At 38.9% G+C, this 17,568-nt stretch overlaps 2 protein-coding genes across 2 annotated transcripts; both read left to right on the top strand.

Annotated features, from left to right (window-relative positions):
* The first annotated feature begins 892 nt into the window (after positions 1–892).
* LOC141760567 (schwannomin-interacting protein 1) lies at positions 893–8,075 on the top strand. Its single transcript, XM_074623467.1, has 7 exons — positions 893–1,197; positions 2,672–2,985; positions 5,229–5,353; positions 5,727–5,829; positions 5,948–6,073; positions 6,194–6,311; positions 6,645–8,075. Exons 2-7 carry the CDS (start codon positions 2,716–2,718, stop codon positions 6,743–6,745), a joined length of 843 nt encoding a protein of 280 aa, XP_074479568.1. The 5' UTR covers positions 893–1,197; positions 2,672–2,715; the 3' UTR covers positions 6,746–8,075.
* Positions 8,076–9,423: 1,348 nt separating this feature from the next.
* Positions 9,424–16,412, top strand: LOC141760857 (P2Y purinoceptor 3). Its single transcript, XM_074623955.1, has 2 exons — positions 9,424–9,679; positions 12,477–16,412. Exon 2 carries the CDS (start codon positions 12,529–12,531, stop codon positions 13,942–13,944), a length of 1,416 nt encoding a protein of 471 aa, XP_074480056.1. The 5' UTR covers positions 9,424–9,679; positions 12,477–12,528; the 3' UTR covers positions 13,945–16,412.
* Positions 16,413–17,568: the final 1,156 nt, after the last annotated feature.

Raw genomic sequence — 17,568 nt, 5'->3', positions numbered from 1 at the left:
AAGTCGTAATATTATGATAATTTCTCGTAAAATTCTGACTTTATTCTCGTAATATAACGACTTTTTTCTCGTAAAATTATGACTTTATTCTCGTAATGTTACAACTTTTTTTCTCGTAAACTTCTGACTTTATTCTCGTAATATTCCGATTTTTTTTCTCGTTAAGTTATGGCTTTATTCTCGTAATATTCCGACTTTTTTTCTCGTAAAGTTATGACTTTATTCTCGTAATATTAAGACTTTTTTTCTCATTAAGTTATGACTTTATTCTCGTAATGTTACGACTTTTTTCTCGTAAAATTATGACTTTATTCTCGTAATGTTACGACTTTTTTCTCGTAAAATTATGACTTTATTCTCGTAATGTTACAACTTTTTTTCTCGTAAACTTCTGACTTTATTCTCGTAATATTACGACTTTTTTCTCGTAAACTTCTGACTTTATTCTCGTAATATTCAGATTTTTTTTCTCGTTAAGTTATGGCTTTATTCTCGTAGTATTCCGACTTTTTTTCTCGTAAAGTTATGACTTTATTCTTGTAATATTAAGACTTTTTTTCTCGTAAAGTTATGACTTTATTCTCGTAATATTCCGACTTTTTTTCTCGTTAAGTTATGGCTTTATTCTCGTAGTATTCCGACTTTTTTTCTCGTAAAGTTATGACTTTATTCTCGTAATATTACGACTTTTTTTCTTGTAAAGTTACCTGGATGTTGACAGCTGGTCATACAAAAAATATTATATTGTTTAAAAAAACAACAACAACAACTAATAATCATCAAGAAGGCATTTATTTTGAAAAGCCAAGTGACAGGAAGTCCCAGAGTTGAATTTCCTTTTTCCCAACTTTTTTTTTTCTTGTGCGTGAAATTCCTCAAGTTTGTGTCTTTTGTTTGTATGTCTGGAGAAGGAGAGAGGAAATCTGGCTCGATAACAGCCAGAACAAACCTGTAGAGACGCCATGATGGTAAAGTAAGTGCGCAGGTTGAGAAGAAAGAGATGTGAACGGTGTCTTTTGTTAAGTTGAAGAAGAAGAAGAAGAAGAAGAAGGAGAAGAAGGAGCTCCTAATGGAGAGGACTGGAAGAGGGAAGATACCGAGGAGGAGTTGAGGAGTTGAGGAAGGAGCGGCTGTTAATGTGGCAACAAAGTCTCAACTAACTCTGACAACGAGAGCAACAGAACAGAGGAGAAAGTGGTGAGTTTTAACAACTAATAACTCTAATAACAGCTTTCAAACACACCTTTGTTAGTATAACTTTGTATTTAGTCAGAGCTGTTACTAAACTACTGAGGGCAGGAGTCCAAGTCCCCAAACCTCAACCTCTACTTTTTTTCTTGACATTTTATTAATTAATTAATTAATTGGATGTTTGAATTCAAATACAACCCATACAAAAATCTCATATATATAGCCATATATGAACATATGTATTAAATACTGGTACATATAACTTTACATATATGTACATGTTTGAGATTCAGATGTATGTTTTACACACACTTACACACCAAAAACTGACAACAACTGCACTATACTGTATAATGACTGTGCAATATCATTATCATTATTACTACTCAGGTGTAATATCATTTTCCACTTGTGCAATTTTGTTAATAGTCTGTTTATTGTCAATACTGTACATACTGCTCCTATTTTTATACTTCCTTCTATTTAAATGGTTAATTTTTTTACTGTGTTAGCTGATGCATCTTGTTTTTTGCACTATCACCTTTGCTGCTGTACACTGCAAATTACCCCACTGCGGGACTAATAAAGGAATATCTTATCTTATCTATTTAAAGTTATATATGCAAACATATTTACTTTAAGTGTGAATATGTGGCAAACATATTTGTTTTGCACATATATGATGTAATGTATGTAAACATACATGAATTTTAGATAATAAGATGTGCAATATATAGTCAATTATTTAATTAAAATATATATAGTTAACATTCATATTTTTGATACATTATTTTTATGCAAACCTGTTTCCTCAGGTTGTATATATAAAAATATACAGATATATTAATGTCTTTATTGTATATAATAGTAAGACACTTCTTTATTTTAAAATTTTATCCAAATAATATATTTGGATCCTTAGTATGAGTATCATATATAACTGTATATCATATACGTATAACTGTATCATATATTAACATTTATGCAATACACATATATTTATTATATAAGTATATATCTGGACAAATATATGAAACATATATGAAAGTGGCCATTTTTGCTATATTCTAAAATATATCTGACATATATAGTGACTTGTATGTCTGAGACTTATACAGACATATACACACTGCTGTATATATAGTTTACATATTTTGTCATATATCAGATTTATGTATGGGAATGTTGTCAAATGTCGTCTAAACCAAAGCAGTCGTACAAGAACTTTATCTAAAGTAAATTTTGTTTAAAACCAGGGCTGTGTGTTGGCAAGAATCTGTGCGATACGATACGTATCATGATATGGAGGTTACGATTCAATATACTACCATATATTGCGATACTGTAAGCAGGGCGATATATTAATTTAATTTTAGTAAAACTGCTATAGTATAAAGAACACACCACCATATACTATAAAATATGAGTTTTTACGGCTACAGTCCTGATTTTGACATTACAATCTTTTTTCCACCCCTAGCGTTGGACGTTGGACGTTGGGCGTAGAGCGCTTTGACTCTAGAGATGGAGGGAGAGAAGGAGCGACAGAGGCAGCAGCAGCGGGAAGATGAGAAGGAGAGCAACGAGGCCGAAGACGACAGGAGGAGCGACGAGGACGCCGACAACGAGGAGGAGGAGGAGGACGAAGAAGATTCAGAGGGCGCCGCGCTGGTCTGGCAGGAAGGCTACGGCGAGGACAATCTGGGCCTTCCCATCATGCACTGGGAGGCGCTGAGCCTGCGCATCGCTGAGCTGGAGAAGCAGGAAGAGGAGAAAAAGGAGAAGAGGGCAAAGGTCAGTTTGATGTTTAGTTCTGGGAAACTCTCACTTTTATTGACTGTAATAGAAACCACGCAGGGAAAAGTCAAAGTGCTCTCACTGTCCTCGGTGGAGCGCATGGTCTGTTAACGCTGAGTTGAACCACAGATATAAAACAGTAGATGCAACATTACGTCATAACTAAAGGGGTTAACCGTCCACCATCTTACCTGGGTATTGTTTACAACTGGTTATCAGCTGTTCAGCACCGAACTGCTCCACCAAAAGGACCAAAGGGACCAGAGAGGCTGGCACCACTTTACACACATCGGTATAGAGTAGATAAGACATTTTTTTTTTTTTTACTTATGGCTCAACTAAAACTACAAAAAGGTTAGTGAACTAGGTAACTTTACCGTTAGCTACCAAGCAACGGAGTTCTAAGACAAAGTTATTGCTGAGTTAAACAGACACAGGCTGTATTCAAAACCTCAAACTATACTAGTAGTACGTACTGATTTGGCCAAAATGTAGCATGTTGTATGTAGTATGTAGTATGTAGTATGTAGTATGCAGTATGTAGCATGTAGCATGTAGTATGTAGTATGCAGTATGTAGTATGCTGTATGTAGCATGCAGTATGCTGTATGTAGCATGTAGCATGTAGTATGTAGTATGTAGCATGCAGTATGTAGTATGTAGCATGTAGTATGCTGTATGTAGCATGCAGTATGTAGTATGTAGTATGTAGCATGTAGTATGCTGTATGTAGCATGCAGTATGTAGCATGTAGTATGCTGTATGTAGCATGCAGTATGTAGTATGTAGCATGCAGTATGTAGTATGTAGCATGTAGTATGCTGTATGTAGCATGCAGTATGTAGCATGTAGCATGTAGTATGCTGTATGTAGCATGCAGTATGTAGCATGTAGCATGTAGTATGCTGTATGTAGTATGCAGTATGTAGCATGTAGCATGTAGTATGCTGTATGTAGTATGCAGTATGTAGCATGTAGCATGTAGCATGCAGTATGTAGCATGTAGCATGTAGTATGCTGTATGTAGTATGCAGTATGTAGTATGCTGTATGCAGGATGTAGCATGTAGTATGCAGGATGTAGCATGTAGTATGCAGGATGTAGCATGTAGTATGTAGCATGTAGTATGCTGTATGTAGCATGTAGTATGTAGTATGCAGTATGCAGGATGTAGCATGTAGTATGCAGGATGTAGCATGTAGTATGCAGGATGTAGCATGTAGTATGTAGCATGTAGTATGCAGTATGTAGTATGCAGGATGTAGCATGTAGTATGCAGGATGTAGCATGTAGTATGTAGCATGTAGTATGCTGTATGTAGCATGTAGTATGTAGTATGCAGTATGTAGTATGCAGGATGTAGCATGTAGTATGTAGCATGTAGTATGCAGGATGTAGCATGTAGTATGTAGCATGTAGTATGCAGTATGTAGTATGCAGGATGTAGCATGTAGTATGCAGGATGTAGCATGTAGTATGCAGGATGTAGCATGTAGTATGCTGTATGTAGTATGCAGTATGTAGTATGTAGTATGTAGTATGCAGGATGTAGTATGTAGCATGTAGTATGTAGCATGTAGTATGCTGTATGTAGCATGTAGTATGTAGTATGCAGTATGTAGTGTGCAGGATGTAGCATGTAGTATGCAGGATGTAGCATGTAGTATGCAGGATGTAGCATGTAGTATGTAGCATGTAGTATGCGAACAAAAGCAAAATCTACAGTGTGCCAAAAACACACGGATGTCATACTGATTTGGAAAAAATCTCTAGTATGCATCGGACCAGTCTACCTACCTACTGTATCCCACAATGCAAAGCCCTGGAACGATACAGATTATGGTTACAACAGCAGCCAAAAACTAAAGCCGCTAGCGCCAGCCGGGCGGTCAGGCTCACAGACCGCTATGAGATGTCTGGAGCTCTCTAGAGACCGTTCTGTAGACGAGGGGCTTTTGTTTCCTTGTTGACGGATAGTTTGTTTAAATAACACAACTCTGATGTCCATTATAAATTAACAGGAACCTGTGTTTATCTGCCTTTTTGGAGTTGAAAAGCTCCACAATTGCCCTGCAGGTGTAGCTCGCTTGCCATGCAGGCTAGTGACGCTCACAGAGCGGCTACAGAGCAGCAGAGTGGCGAGGGAAGAGGAGAGGGAAAGAGCCTCCTCTGACAGGGCAGAGATATATTTATTCTTCATAGTGTTGCCCCTGGTAACACGTGTCTGGTCTGGTTTCCAGAGTGGAGTTTCTCTGGAGCGAGGCCGAGCTCCAGTGAGCTGGACGGAGGAGAGAGGGAGGAGATCAGAGAGCTGGGAGGACGGAGACGACGCCTGCAACAGCCACGTGCTGGCACTCACCTCCCGGTACACACACACACACACACACACACACACACACACACACACACCTCTCACCATGACCTATTATTACTCATGAGCATTATGTCATGTGTGTGATGTCATCTGGATTTGGTGAATCATCTCTTCGCCTAACATGCCCAAATCTGACTGGAGAGGTTTTGATTGTATAAGAGAGGAAGAATACCAAGAAGTCTAGATGTTATTGAGTCTTAATTTACCCAAATACAAATAAACATATGAGACTAAAACCATTAAAACCAGAGAGGTGTTGTCGTGCTGCGGCTGCTATAAGGCCACCAGATGTCACCAGATGTCACCTTGCTGCTGAGTTTGAAGCTTTTCTTCACTTCTTCTTCTTCTGTTGTGTGTCCTCCAGCCTGCAGACTCAGATGAATCTCCAGCTCTGCTTCATCAACAACAGTGAAAGTGAGGAAGAGGAGGGCGAGAAGGAGGGAGGGATAAGCGAGAAGGAAAGCAGGGTAACTACCCCGAACAATCACTAAACAATACGACCGTTTAGATCAGAGGAGCTGAAACTGACAGAGCCACCTTGTTGTTTCATGTATATCTTCATCATCTGTCTATCTGCTGATGAAGAGAGGGACGGTCCAGGTCCAGAAGAACCCTCAGCCTGCTGCCAAGCCAGAGAAACCCAGAACCAGAGGCTTCAGGAACACTCTGAGGAACCTGAGAGACCGGCTGAGAACCGACCACAAGACTCTGGTGAGAGCTGGATCCTCACTGAGGCAGCCATGATGTTCTCCTTCACTCCCAGATACACTTCATCACACCTCTCCTCCTCCTCTCATCTCCTCTCCTCCTCTTCTCCTCTCCTCCTCTCAGGCTGCAGCTCACAGTGAACCAGTTGTCAAGAGGAGACATGTGGATCGCAGTGATTTACAGAACTTCAGCATTAAGGACCTGAACGCTCTTCATACGTCTCTCAGCAAGACTATACAAGGTAGCACCAACCCACAGCCAGTAAATCAACACTTCCTGCTTTCATTTCAAAATAAAAGCCCCAAAGAATTTTTTTTCTGTCACTTCATTTGTTAACACCGGGCTTTTATTCTGAAATGTGTGCAGGACAGTGTTGTAGAACATGCAGTGACTTGCACAGTTCCATGAATAAATAAAGTACGGGGTTTTAATGTTGGATTATTACTATTATTTACAGATAACCACACGCTTCTTAACCTTTTTCTGTCTAAAATAAATATAAATGATATTTATAATGAAATGAAATGGCCATTATGAAAGGCAAACTCTTTTATTTCTCATCTGTCCACGTCAGACCTGAGCTCAGACCTGGTGGGTCGCCTGCAGGTCCGAGACCAGCTGAGGACGGAGCAGGACGCAATGCTGCTGGAGGTCCAGGACCTGACGTCGCTGTGAACCAGCCGTCACCCGTCCGAGCGGTCGCGTACCACAAACCTTTTTTGAACGAGTGTCGCAGTCTGTGAACATTGACGGTGCCACAGTGGCCTCCACAAACATCTCAGTCAGTCCCTCCTGCTGCGGGTCTGACCAGCCAATCACTGTGAAGAGTGTCACTCCATGAAAAGACATTCTCAGTATTGTTTTAATGTTATTGTCCGTTATTGTATATTTATAAGGGAAACCTTGTCTCACTAGAGGAGAGTGGTTTAAAACTCACGTGTCCGGCATGGTCACGATGTCAGAGCCGTGCGGTACGGTCAACAACGCAACGTCCAGGCAGCGGACGGAGGCCTTAAAGGAACACGCTGCCATTTTTATTAGGGAAATATGCTTCTTTGCCTTCTTCCTCAGATTAGAGGATCAACACTAGGGATGGGTCATGATTTTCCATTTTTCGAATAGTAGTTAAATTATAACAAAATCAAATAGTTTATGCGTGCGTGCATGCGTCACATCTTTTCTACCTGCTTACAACTGCAATATAAAAGGGATTCCTGTTAAGAAGCTGCTAACAATCGAACAATCTGTCTTTGTTTTCTACGTTGTGTAGTTCTCTGATCTGTTAACTCGTGTATGTTTTTAGGTTTACGTTAGTAAAGAACTAATTGTGATCTTATCTACAACAAATTAAGCACATTTTTGTTTTATTTTCTTCTTTATGTAAGGGAAGATATTTTAATCTTTTTATTCAATGGGTTAGTTTTGTGATGGTCTCGGCACAAGTTTTTTCATATTTTTGTGAAACCGCTCAGTGAACTACATCTCTCGTCTCGCACAATATATACGTCACCAACGCTAGATAGTTAGCTAACTTAGCTATGTTCTTTTGGGTGTGTCGTCTTTCTAATTACGTATTTTCACAGTCTGAGACTTCAACAGTTTTACAACAAACTTTCTTGACCTTCAAATTTAATCTTTTAAATTGACAAACATCATATGTGTGATTCACGGCGTAATTCAAATTGGATCAAAACAAATATTTGTCTCTCACTGTTGAACTAACGTACATGTTTAACATGTATGGATCTGGAAATGAGCACGATATGTCCCCTTTAAACTTTTATTTACAAGCTAATGTAAAGAAATGTTCAGGTAAACATGAATAATTTAGATTTAGTTGTTAGTCTTGTATTAATCTGTGTATTGAAAAACGAATCCTGTAGATTAACTTGATTGATTGCACGCTCCAATACCTTGTTTTTTTGGTGGTGGTTCGACCATTTTGTTTACATTTGACAACAGATTGTGGCTTTAAATGAATAAAGTCAATCAGTTTCAGAGAGAACATTATGTGTGCAGTGTTTTTATAGAGTTGGGGTCAATCCATTAGTACCAACGATGTCATGCTAGCTTGTCGATAAGGAGGTTAAACAACGATCCAAAATTGGGCTACATTTTGGCGAGGAAAAACTGCCATGGCCATTTTCAAAGGGGTCCCTTGACCTTTGACCTCAAGATATGTGAATGAAAATGGGTTCTATGGGTACCCACGAGTCTCCCCTTTACAGACATGCCCACTTTATGATAATCACATGCAGTTTTTTTTTAATGCAGTATAAATGTGTTATTTTCTCCTATTCTAAAATGGTGTATCTGAATATTTCTGCATACTGGGGTCCCTAAACAGTCTTGGAATTACATAAATTGGGTATCACTGTAAAGCTGAGACTTTTGTGGATCCAATGAGCCCAACTGTATTCATGTGTGACGATGTTAGTCCCCATAGTAGTAGTATTATTTTTTTTAAACTTGACCTCACTGTATAAAATGACCTGTGGTGACCTCAAGGATAATCACAGCCTCATGAAACTTTACAGCCACAAACTAGAGACCTAGAGCATTCAGAGGATAGATGGCTTTCCTAGCTAGATTGACAATAAGGAGGTTTCTGAGCAGTTTACACAACAGAAGTGCTCGCCATCCAATCGCTGAAAAATGTAATTCTTGCAGAAATCTTAAAAAATGTCAAAAGTTTTTGATCCCAAATCACAGCATGGCTTTTTCTATGGTGTTCCTCAAGGTCTTGGTGTCTTAATGTGGTATTTTGGAGGGATTATTGATTGTTTTTGTCAATTCTCATGTGGTAAAAAAATGGTTAAATTTAGCATCAAAATCTGAGTAACAAATTGGTATCAACCTAAAAATTGCTGCAACAACTTATGAGACATGATAGAGCATGGGGATGACCATCAACTTGACACACAGTGCTGAGCTGCATCTCAAATTAATCTCCAGGTTCCCAGCTTTCAGATGATGTACACCACTTCTATGTGACATCTACTGTTGACCTGCTATCTCCCCCTAAAGACCTCCCTAAAAAAATCTATTGTGGGTCTCAGAGGGTTAAGGTACATTTTGAACAGATAAAATAAAAAAAATGTATGTATGTATTGATGAGATCCATTCATCTTTTGTGTTGTCAGAGTGATCAGCCCGCTATTGCGAAACATCCAGCTCAGCTCAACAGGTGAGAAGAGAGGGAGACACACGCACACACACACACACACACACACACACACACACACACACACACAAAGGTGAAGCGGGGAAGAAGAATTGGATGACACACAGTGAGGGACGGAGGGAGGGACTGAATTACCATAGAAACTGCTCAGACTGTTCGGAGAAGCAGCAGAAAAAGGTGAAAGCTGAAGTGGTCCAACTGTCAAGGTCACTGTCACCGACCACCCAAACTGCTGTCACACCGATATCACAGCTGATGTCTTCTTCTTTTAAATAACCAGGAAAAAAACTGTATTTTAAAAGCTGCTGACGCCGCTGCACTGCGGTGCAAAACAACCTTTTGGATGTTTTTGCATTTTCTTGTGGTTATTCTGATGGGCGACAGAACGGGAGCCATATGGAGTAAAAAGTCATCGCTGGTCTCAGGTAAGCTCTTTGTCTGAACAGCAGATTGCAGTGATGCAGGTATTTATGAGTTTGATGCTCTTAATGCGTCTCTCAGGGGGTTATTTTTGGTCCAGAGTGTTTGCTAAAGCAGTAAAACTATTTAATCATCAGTTCAAGATTTGTTTTTAACTGACTTTAATTACATTAAAAAGGAACATTTCTTAATGAGATTGAATATGAACTCAGGCAGATATTACGTCAGGATGGAGCGGAGGTTTCTCGGAAGCTATTAGCAAGTTCCTGGAAAACAACCTCTTTGAATTTGGCCTCCATACGGTCCAGGAAATCTTTAGCAGAACAGTAATTGGGACATTGATTTTGTTATTTTGTTAAAATAGATTGTCTGTGTGTCCTTAAAAAGTCTTCAGTTTTACAACTATCAGGCTCTAAAAGTCACAGAAATGTCTTAAACTTGAATTTCAGACTTAATTTTAACATGACGATTATATCTAATTTGATAATTTTTTGCTTTTGGTCACCACTAGGATTTGATCACCTATAAAATCCAAGCTCATCTCATGCTGACCTCACGTTTAGGTTCTAGAAACATAGAATCTAGAACCATGAGAACATAAACTTCTGTTCTCAAAGGGCCTCGATGAACTGACCAACCTTTCCAACACAGTCTCAAGGCAGTTCTTGAAATAATCCCGAAATTTAATCTATTTGGTTCGTGTACATAGACACGAATTTCCCTTTTTTTTCGTGACGACTTTCAACGACATATTTTTTGTGCGTTTTCCTATGAATGTCCGGCAACACGTGACGCACGTGTCAATTTAGATTTAGGGAAAGATCGACTTGGTTAGGTTTAAGCAACAAAACTACTTAGTTAGGTTTAGGAATAGATCGACTTGGTTATTTAGGCAACAAAACTACTTAGTTAAGTTTAGGAAAATATCACGGTTTTGGTTTAAATAACACCGGAAGTGATGAAACTTAAGTATGGAAGTTATGTGACAAATACATCAACTTTGACTTGTGGTTTTGACTTTGACCCACCCGTCCACCTTGACCTCCTCCCTACACGCCGTTCACCGCTCTGTAAAATGAAATGTTACCCAACCGGTTACGCAACTTTCATTAGTTTGCTCGACATCTAAAAAAAATCTAAAAATATTATCATGCATTCAAAAATGCATGATGCATTTGTACTTAAAGACCCATTTAAAAGAGCACACTAGCTGAATGATTTACTACATTGATAGGAGGTTATTTCATTAATAATAATAACAGTTAAACAGCAGAAAGCAGGTCTAAAACGTCATACTTTATTCTTGTTTTTAGCGCCAGAATCGCTAAACTTCAGCACATCGATGCAACCGCTCAGGTTGTAAAGATCATGTTTAGGTTACGGGGCGTAGAGACCTTTTACTTCTTATTTGTGTCGTACTGTTAATATGTCATGTTACTGGTTGACACATTACCCTTATTTCCTTGAAGTGGTGGTATAACACACACCCAGTTGCACCTGCCTGTGTGCTGATCCTAATATGCAGGTGATGGTGAGCTGAAGCATCGCCTGAGTGAATCCTGTTTTGTTGACTTTGACGACGCAGCGGCCCATCTATATGTGACACAATAACAATGTTTAGGATTGTGAAGACAGGCACTCAATGGGGGAGTGAGACCAATGTACAGAAGAGTGCATGGAGACACCTAGGGGGAAGTGTGGTTACTTATTGGTGAGTTAATGGGGTGAGAAGAGACTGAATCAGCAGCATACCCTTGTACACAGGAAGGCAAACAAGCACTAAGAATCAGCAGCATACAACAGGAGGTCACCAGATTGTGCAACAGCCCTAGTAAACAGTCAAAGGGGGAGGGGGAGGTGCAGGGAAGCTCTATTTCTTTCCATTAGGTTCAACTAAAATCAGCATGCTATGGCAATGATCATCACATCCAGTATAAATGTGTTATTGTCTCCTATTCTAAAATGATGTATCTGAGTATTTCTGCATACTGGGGTCCCTAAACAGTCTTGAAATTACATAAATTGGGTATCACTGTAAAGCTGAGACTCTTGTGGATCCAATGAGCCCAACTGTATTCATGTGTGATGATGTTTTAAACTTGACCTCACTGTATAAAATGACCTGTGGTGACCTCTAGGATAATCACAGCCTCATGAAACTTTACAGCCACAAACTAGAGACCTAGAGCATTCAGAGGATGGATGGCTTTCCTATAGCTAGATTGACAATAACGGGGTTTCTGAGCAGTTTATACAACAGAAGCGCTCGCCAATCCAATTGCCGAAAAATGCAATTCTTGCAGAAATCTTAAAAAATGTCAAAAGTTTTTTGATCCCAAATCACAGCATGGCTTTTTCAATGGTGTTCCTCAAGGTCTTGATGTCTTAATGTGGTATTTTGGAGGGATTATTGATCATTTTTATTAATTCTCGATTGGTAAAAAATTGTTAAATTTAACACCAAATCTGTGTATCAACCCCAAAAATACTGCAAGAACTTATGAGACATAATGAGCATGGGGATGACCATCATATTCTTCTATCATCATGTTCTAAACCCTTATACACCTTAAATTCATATTCATGTTTTGAGCTACATCTCAAATGAATCTTCAGGTTCCCAGCTTTCAGATGATGTACACCACTTCTATGTGACATCTACTGTTGACCTGCTATCTCCCCATAAAGACCCCCTGTACGCCCCTAAAAAAGACAAAAACGTCTCTATTGTGGGTCTCAGAGGGTTAAGCTGATCCTTAATGAGTACAGATGGATGACTAACTTGTCTCTTTATCTCTATAGGTGAACACCCACTCATGGATCTGACCATCTGAAAATCACTTCATCCCTCACAATGTCATCCAGAGGTGGACTTCTTCCCAACATCTCGGTACTCAATGACTTACTCACGACCACTCTACCTCCGTCTTGCAGCATAGACGAGTCATACAAGTACATCTTCCTCCCCATCTGTTACTCCTTCACCTTCCTCTTCAGCATCACCCTCAACTCCGTCATCCTGTACCGCTCCTTCCGCCGCACCAAGCGCTGGAACGCTTCCCTGATCTACATGGTGAACCTGGCCTCCACGGACTTCATGTACGGCCTGTCGCTGCCGTTCCTCGTGGCCAGTTACGTCATGCGCGACCGCTGGGTCTTCGGGGACTTCATGTGCCGCCTGGTCCGCTTCCTCTTCTACTTCAACCTCTACTGCTCCATCTTCTTCCTCACTTGCATCTCCGTCCACAGGTACCTCGGCATCTGCCACCCGATGAAGGTCATCACGCTGGAGAACAAGAAGGCCGTGAAGTGCACGTGCGTCCTGGTTTGGATCGTGGTGTTCGCGTTGACTTGCCCTATCTTCCGGTTTGCTCAAACTGGTCATTTGACAAGATCTGGGGGGGTTGGTGGCAACGTGAGCAGCGTCGACAACCTAAGCCACGAGGTATCGTCGATGAATGCCAGCTACGGCAACACGTTAGGGGTAAATGAGGAGTACCAGAACTGTTGGGACGACGCCATAGATAAGGAGTTTCCTGATTACGTACCCTACGGCATCATACTCCATCTGCTGGGCTTTTTTCTGCCTTTTTCCATAATCGCTTGGTGTTACTCTCACGTCGTTCTGACCATATTTAAGACTCTGCACTCTCAGCCCTCATCCTGCAGAGCTCGGAGAGACGGAGGACACGAAGGACTAGAGAGACGTAGCCCTGCGATACTCGTAAGAGGAAGAAGAGGAAGCAACGGCCTGTCGAGGACGCTGGGAAGAGACGAAGGGATGTCCATGTTTCTCGGAGCCCACTCCCCTTACGCCAATCGCAGACGTAAATCCATCAGAACCATCATCACCATCACCCTTCTCTTCGCTCTGTGTTTCTTCCCCTTCCACGTTACCAGAACCATCTTCCTCCTGCTGAAAGTGACCAAAGGCGTCCCGTGTCACACCATGACCATGGTCTCCATGTGCTACAAGATCACGAGGCCTTTGGCGTCGTTCAATGCATGGCTCAACGCCCTCCTCTACTTCCTGACTAAAGACAAGGGCGGAGCTCACTGCTGCCAGGCGGTGAACACCACCACCGCCGCCACCGCCACCACCGCCACCACCCCCACACAGCAACATGGCGGGCTCCTGTTGCCGCTGAGGATGATGGGAAAAGGAGAGGACGCAGAGGAGGGTGAAGACAGGATTGACAATAAGGAAAATAAAGCGTTTCACAGTCCATCGTACATGAGCAGAGCAAAAGTCAGATATATAGTTGAGTAAATGTTTTTTCATGAGGAATGAATTTTAGATGCACTGTTCTGTAGGTTTTACTGGAAAATAAAATATATGGTAACACTTCACTTTACAGGTCCGCAAATTTCATTTTAATTAGGTGATAATTAGCAAGTATTTTCTTTGGAATTACTGCCAAATTACCCCAGTATTTACCTCACAATGTATCGAAAATAACTTTATTATAAACATTATTTAATAATTATATGCTAAAATAGCATATAATTGTTAAAATAGGGCCCTTAAGCTTGAGAAGCGGCTGCTCTTCATCGGAGGTGGAAAACTAATAGAAGACACTTCTGATCAGGTACAAATCTCACCATTACATGACAGCTAATGTTTTTTTAAAGAAATTTCAAAGAAGTAATTTGCTTATTATTATTATTTTTATTATTTTTATTATTATTTTTTATTCTTCTTCTTTATTCTTTTTATTATTCTTTTTATTATTCTTTTTTGTTATTTTATTATATTATTATTATAATTATTATTATTATTATTATTATTATTATTATTATCTAGTTATCAGCAGACATGGAAATAAATCATTTCAATTAACTTTGTATTCTTTTCCTGGTAATGTATTAAATAAATAACTATTTATTACTGCTTATTGGGAAATAGCGGGATATAATTATTAAATAATGTTTATAATAAAGTAATTTTTTATAAATTTTGAGGTAAATATTGGGGTAATTCAAAAGAAATTTCAAATAGTTTACTTGCTAATTATCACCTAATTATCATGAAATTTGCAGACCTTTAAAATGAAGTGTTACCAAATATATAATATGAGCACTGTAGCAAAAGTAATGATTAAAGAAGACCCCAGCAAGAATCCTAATGTACCTTTTATTTCTACCTGTATGTGCTGGTCTGCTAGAAGTCATACTTTGAAAGTTACCCAGCCACTGCAAATGTGACACCTCGTTATGGTGATAATCTGTTATTTTCTTTTACAGGGTGTATATTTATAATGTGTTCCAGATTAAACATGCTACACGGGGATCACTAATTTCCTATTTGACTGGTTTCATGACATGTTGACAACCCTCATCCTGCACTAATCCATATGGGTTTGTTTTATCATTAACATTTTTGTTGTTATTCCTGTATCGCTCTCTTATTCTACATGCTCTTATTTTCTCTAAATGAATTATTAATGCAGTGTTAGTACTTATTGTTTTTTTTGTAAATATGATACACCTTTTATGTGATAATGCACTTGAATAAATCTTGACTCGACTTAAACTGAAGTGTCAAAGAAATGGAAATTGTATTTATTGATATAGATTTTGTATAAAGCTCCTCCTGGCGCCCTCTGCTGGTGCAAAGTAGGTGAAAGGAGGGCCTTTTCCCAGGTGACTATAATTTACACATAAAAAAAAACATTTCACAACCTCATAAATTGAGAAATTATTATTTATTTTCTCTGGGTTTTAACTTTTACAATGAAAAATATATAACGTGGTTTTGTATATTTTCTAGCTTGTCGTGAAGGAGGTTAAATAACGCTCCAAACTTACGCTAAATATCGGTTTCAAAGGGGTCCCTTGACCTCTGACCGCCAGATATGTGAATGTAAATGGGTTCTATGGGTACCCACGAGTCTCCCCTTTACAGACATGCCCACTTTATGATAATCACATGCAGTTTGGGGCAAGTCATAGTCAAGTCAGCACACTGACACACTGACAGCTGTTGTTGCCTGTTGGGCTGCAGTTTGCCATGTTATGATTTGAGCATATTTTTTATGCTAAATGCAGTACCTGTGAGGGTTTCTGGACAATATGTGTCATTGTTTTGTGTTGTTAATTGATTTCCAGTTATGAATATATACATACATTTGCATAAAGCAAGCATGGAGCCCATTCCCATGTTGATAAGAGTATTCAAATATAATTAATATAATCAAATATAATTTGACATCAAGATCACTCAAATTTACCAAAAGGATGAATTTCTATGAGAGAAACCATTATCAGCCGGCCAATTTGGTGGCCATCAGTGTCCCCTCTGGAATCATCATGCCAAATTTGGTGCTTGTATCACTATTTGCACGATTTGACTGAAAAATTTAAAAAAAAATTCAACTATTTTTATTTTTCTGTTCTATATTCATAATTTTTGTATATGCACCAATATGCCAAATTCCTTGTGTGACTTGTTCAATTCACAGCTAGTTGCCAAGGAGAGATTACATCTCTTATAATACTAAAAGTTCATGTTTTGAAGATGTTTAACCTTATTGGTATATTATTGTGTATAAAGTTTGACTTGTCACAAAGATATGTGCACACATGCACGCTCAGTTCAAGTGTTTTTAATGCAGCAACAAATTGGTCAAAACTTAAACAGGAATTAAAATTACAGTATATAATGTATATAGTATATAAACATAGAATTGAATTGAATAGATTTGCCCCCGTTGTCAGCGATAAAAAAAAAAAAAAAAATCATCATGGTTAACAAAACATAAGAAAAAGTCTATAAATTGATCAGATTTTTATATTTGTGCGGTTGACAATTGTATGTCTCAGACGTCACTATACAACAAAACTTAGTTTTTGAAGTGTCAGAAAATAAAATTGCTCATCACAAGTCTTTAAATGTCTGTTTTCTTGGCCAACAGTCCACAACCCAAACATATGTTTGACATTTCTGACTTCAACTAATAATTGATTATCAAATTGTTGACGATATATTTTCTATTGTTCGACAATCCGTTGAATGAATGCATCATTTCAACATTAGACTGCACTATAAATTTGTTGTAAGTGCAAACTTTGAGTTGTGCTGTATTGGGCTACAAACTAATGATTGTTTTATTATCAATTAATAATTCTATACATTTTTTCTTGCTTATTGAATTAATTGTTTGGTCTCTAAATTGTCAGAAATAATGAGGAATGCCCACTCTAAGTTCCCCATGTCTGTTTTATCCAAACAACAGTCCAAAACCCAAACAATGATATAAAAACAGTCCAATTCTCACATCGGAGATGCTCTAAATTGTCAGAAATAATAAGAAACGTAAGTAAAAGCCTATAAATTGATCAGATTTAACAAATGTTGTTGTTGTCTTTGTTATCTTATGATATTAAAAGTTAATGTTTGAAGATGTTTAATCTTATTGGTATTATTATGTATAAAGTTTGACTTGTCACACATGCACGCGCACACATGGATGCTCACACACACACACACACACACACACACACACGCACACGTGCACGCTCACACGCGCGCTCCCTACAGGCCGGTTAGAAAAATTCAAATCTCAACCGCCCAGCAGAATCTCCCGTCCTGCACCGCGGCCCCTAGAAAAAGCCGAGTGACGGTTTATTTTTTAAAATTTACACATAAAAAATAAATAAAAATCACAGGAGCGATATTATTGAAAAGCGACGACGGGGATCGATCGCTCTGGTCGATACGCACATTTTGGTACCGGTGAAATATTTCTACTTGCCCGTTTGAATTTCTATTTATTTTTTTGGTGTGTGTGACGGCTGTTGTTGGGGAGAAGAGGAGCAGAGCAGCAGGTTGGCGCCACTTTCAAATCCTCCACTGACACAGAACGAGAGTCCCGCTTCTAATTCACATCAACAC

The sequence above is a fragment of the Sebastes fasciatus genome, chromosome 22 (genome assembly GCF_043250625.1).
Source record: "Sebastes fasciatus isolate fSebFas1 chromosome 22, fSebFas1.pri, whole genome shotgun sequence".
NCBI lineage: Eukaryota > Metazoa > Chordata > Actinopteri > Perciformes > Sebastidae > Sebastes > Sebastes fasciatus.
This window is presented reverse-complemented; position numbering and strand designations above follow the sequence as displayed.

Coding starts and splice junctions, on each gene's coding strand:
- LOC141760567 (XM_074623467.1), top strand. CDS start 2,716: ATGGAGGGAGAGAAGGAGCGACAGAGGCAGCAGCAGCGGGAAGATGAG. Junction 5,830..5,947: donor TAAGCGAGAAGGAAAGCAGG/GTAACTACCCCG, acceptor CTGCTGATGAAG/AGAGGGACGGTCCAGGTCCA. Junction 6,312..6,644: donor TCTCAGCAAGACTATACAAG/GTAGCACCAACC, acceptor TGTCCACGTCAG/ACCTGAGCTCAGACCTGGTG.
- LOC141760857 (XM_074623955.1), top strand. CDS start 12,529: ATGTCATCCAGAGGTGGACTTCTTCCCAACATCTCGGTACTCAATGAC.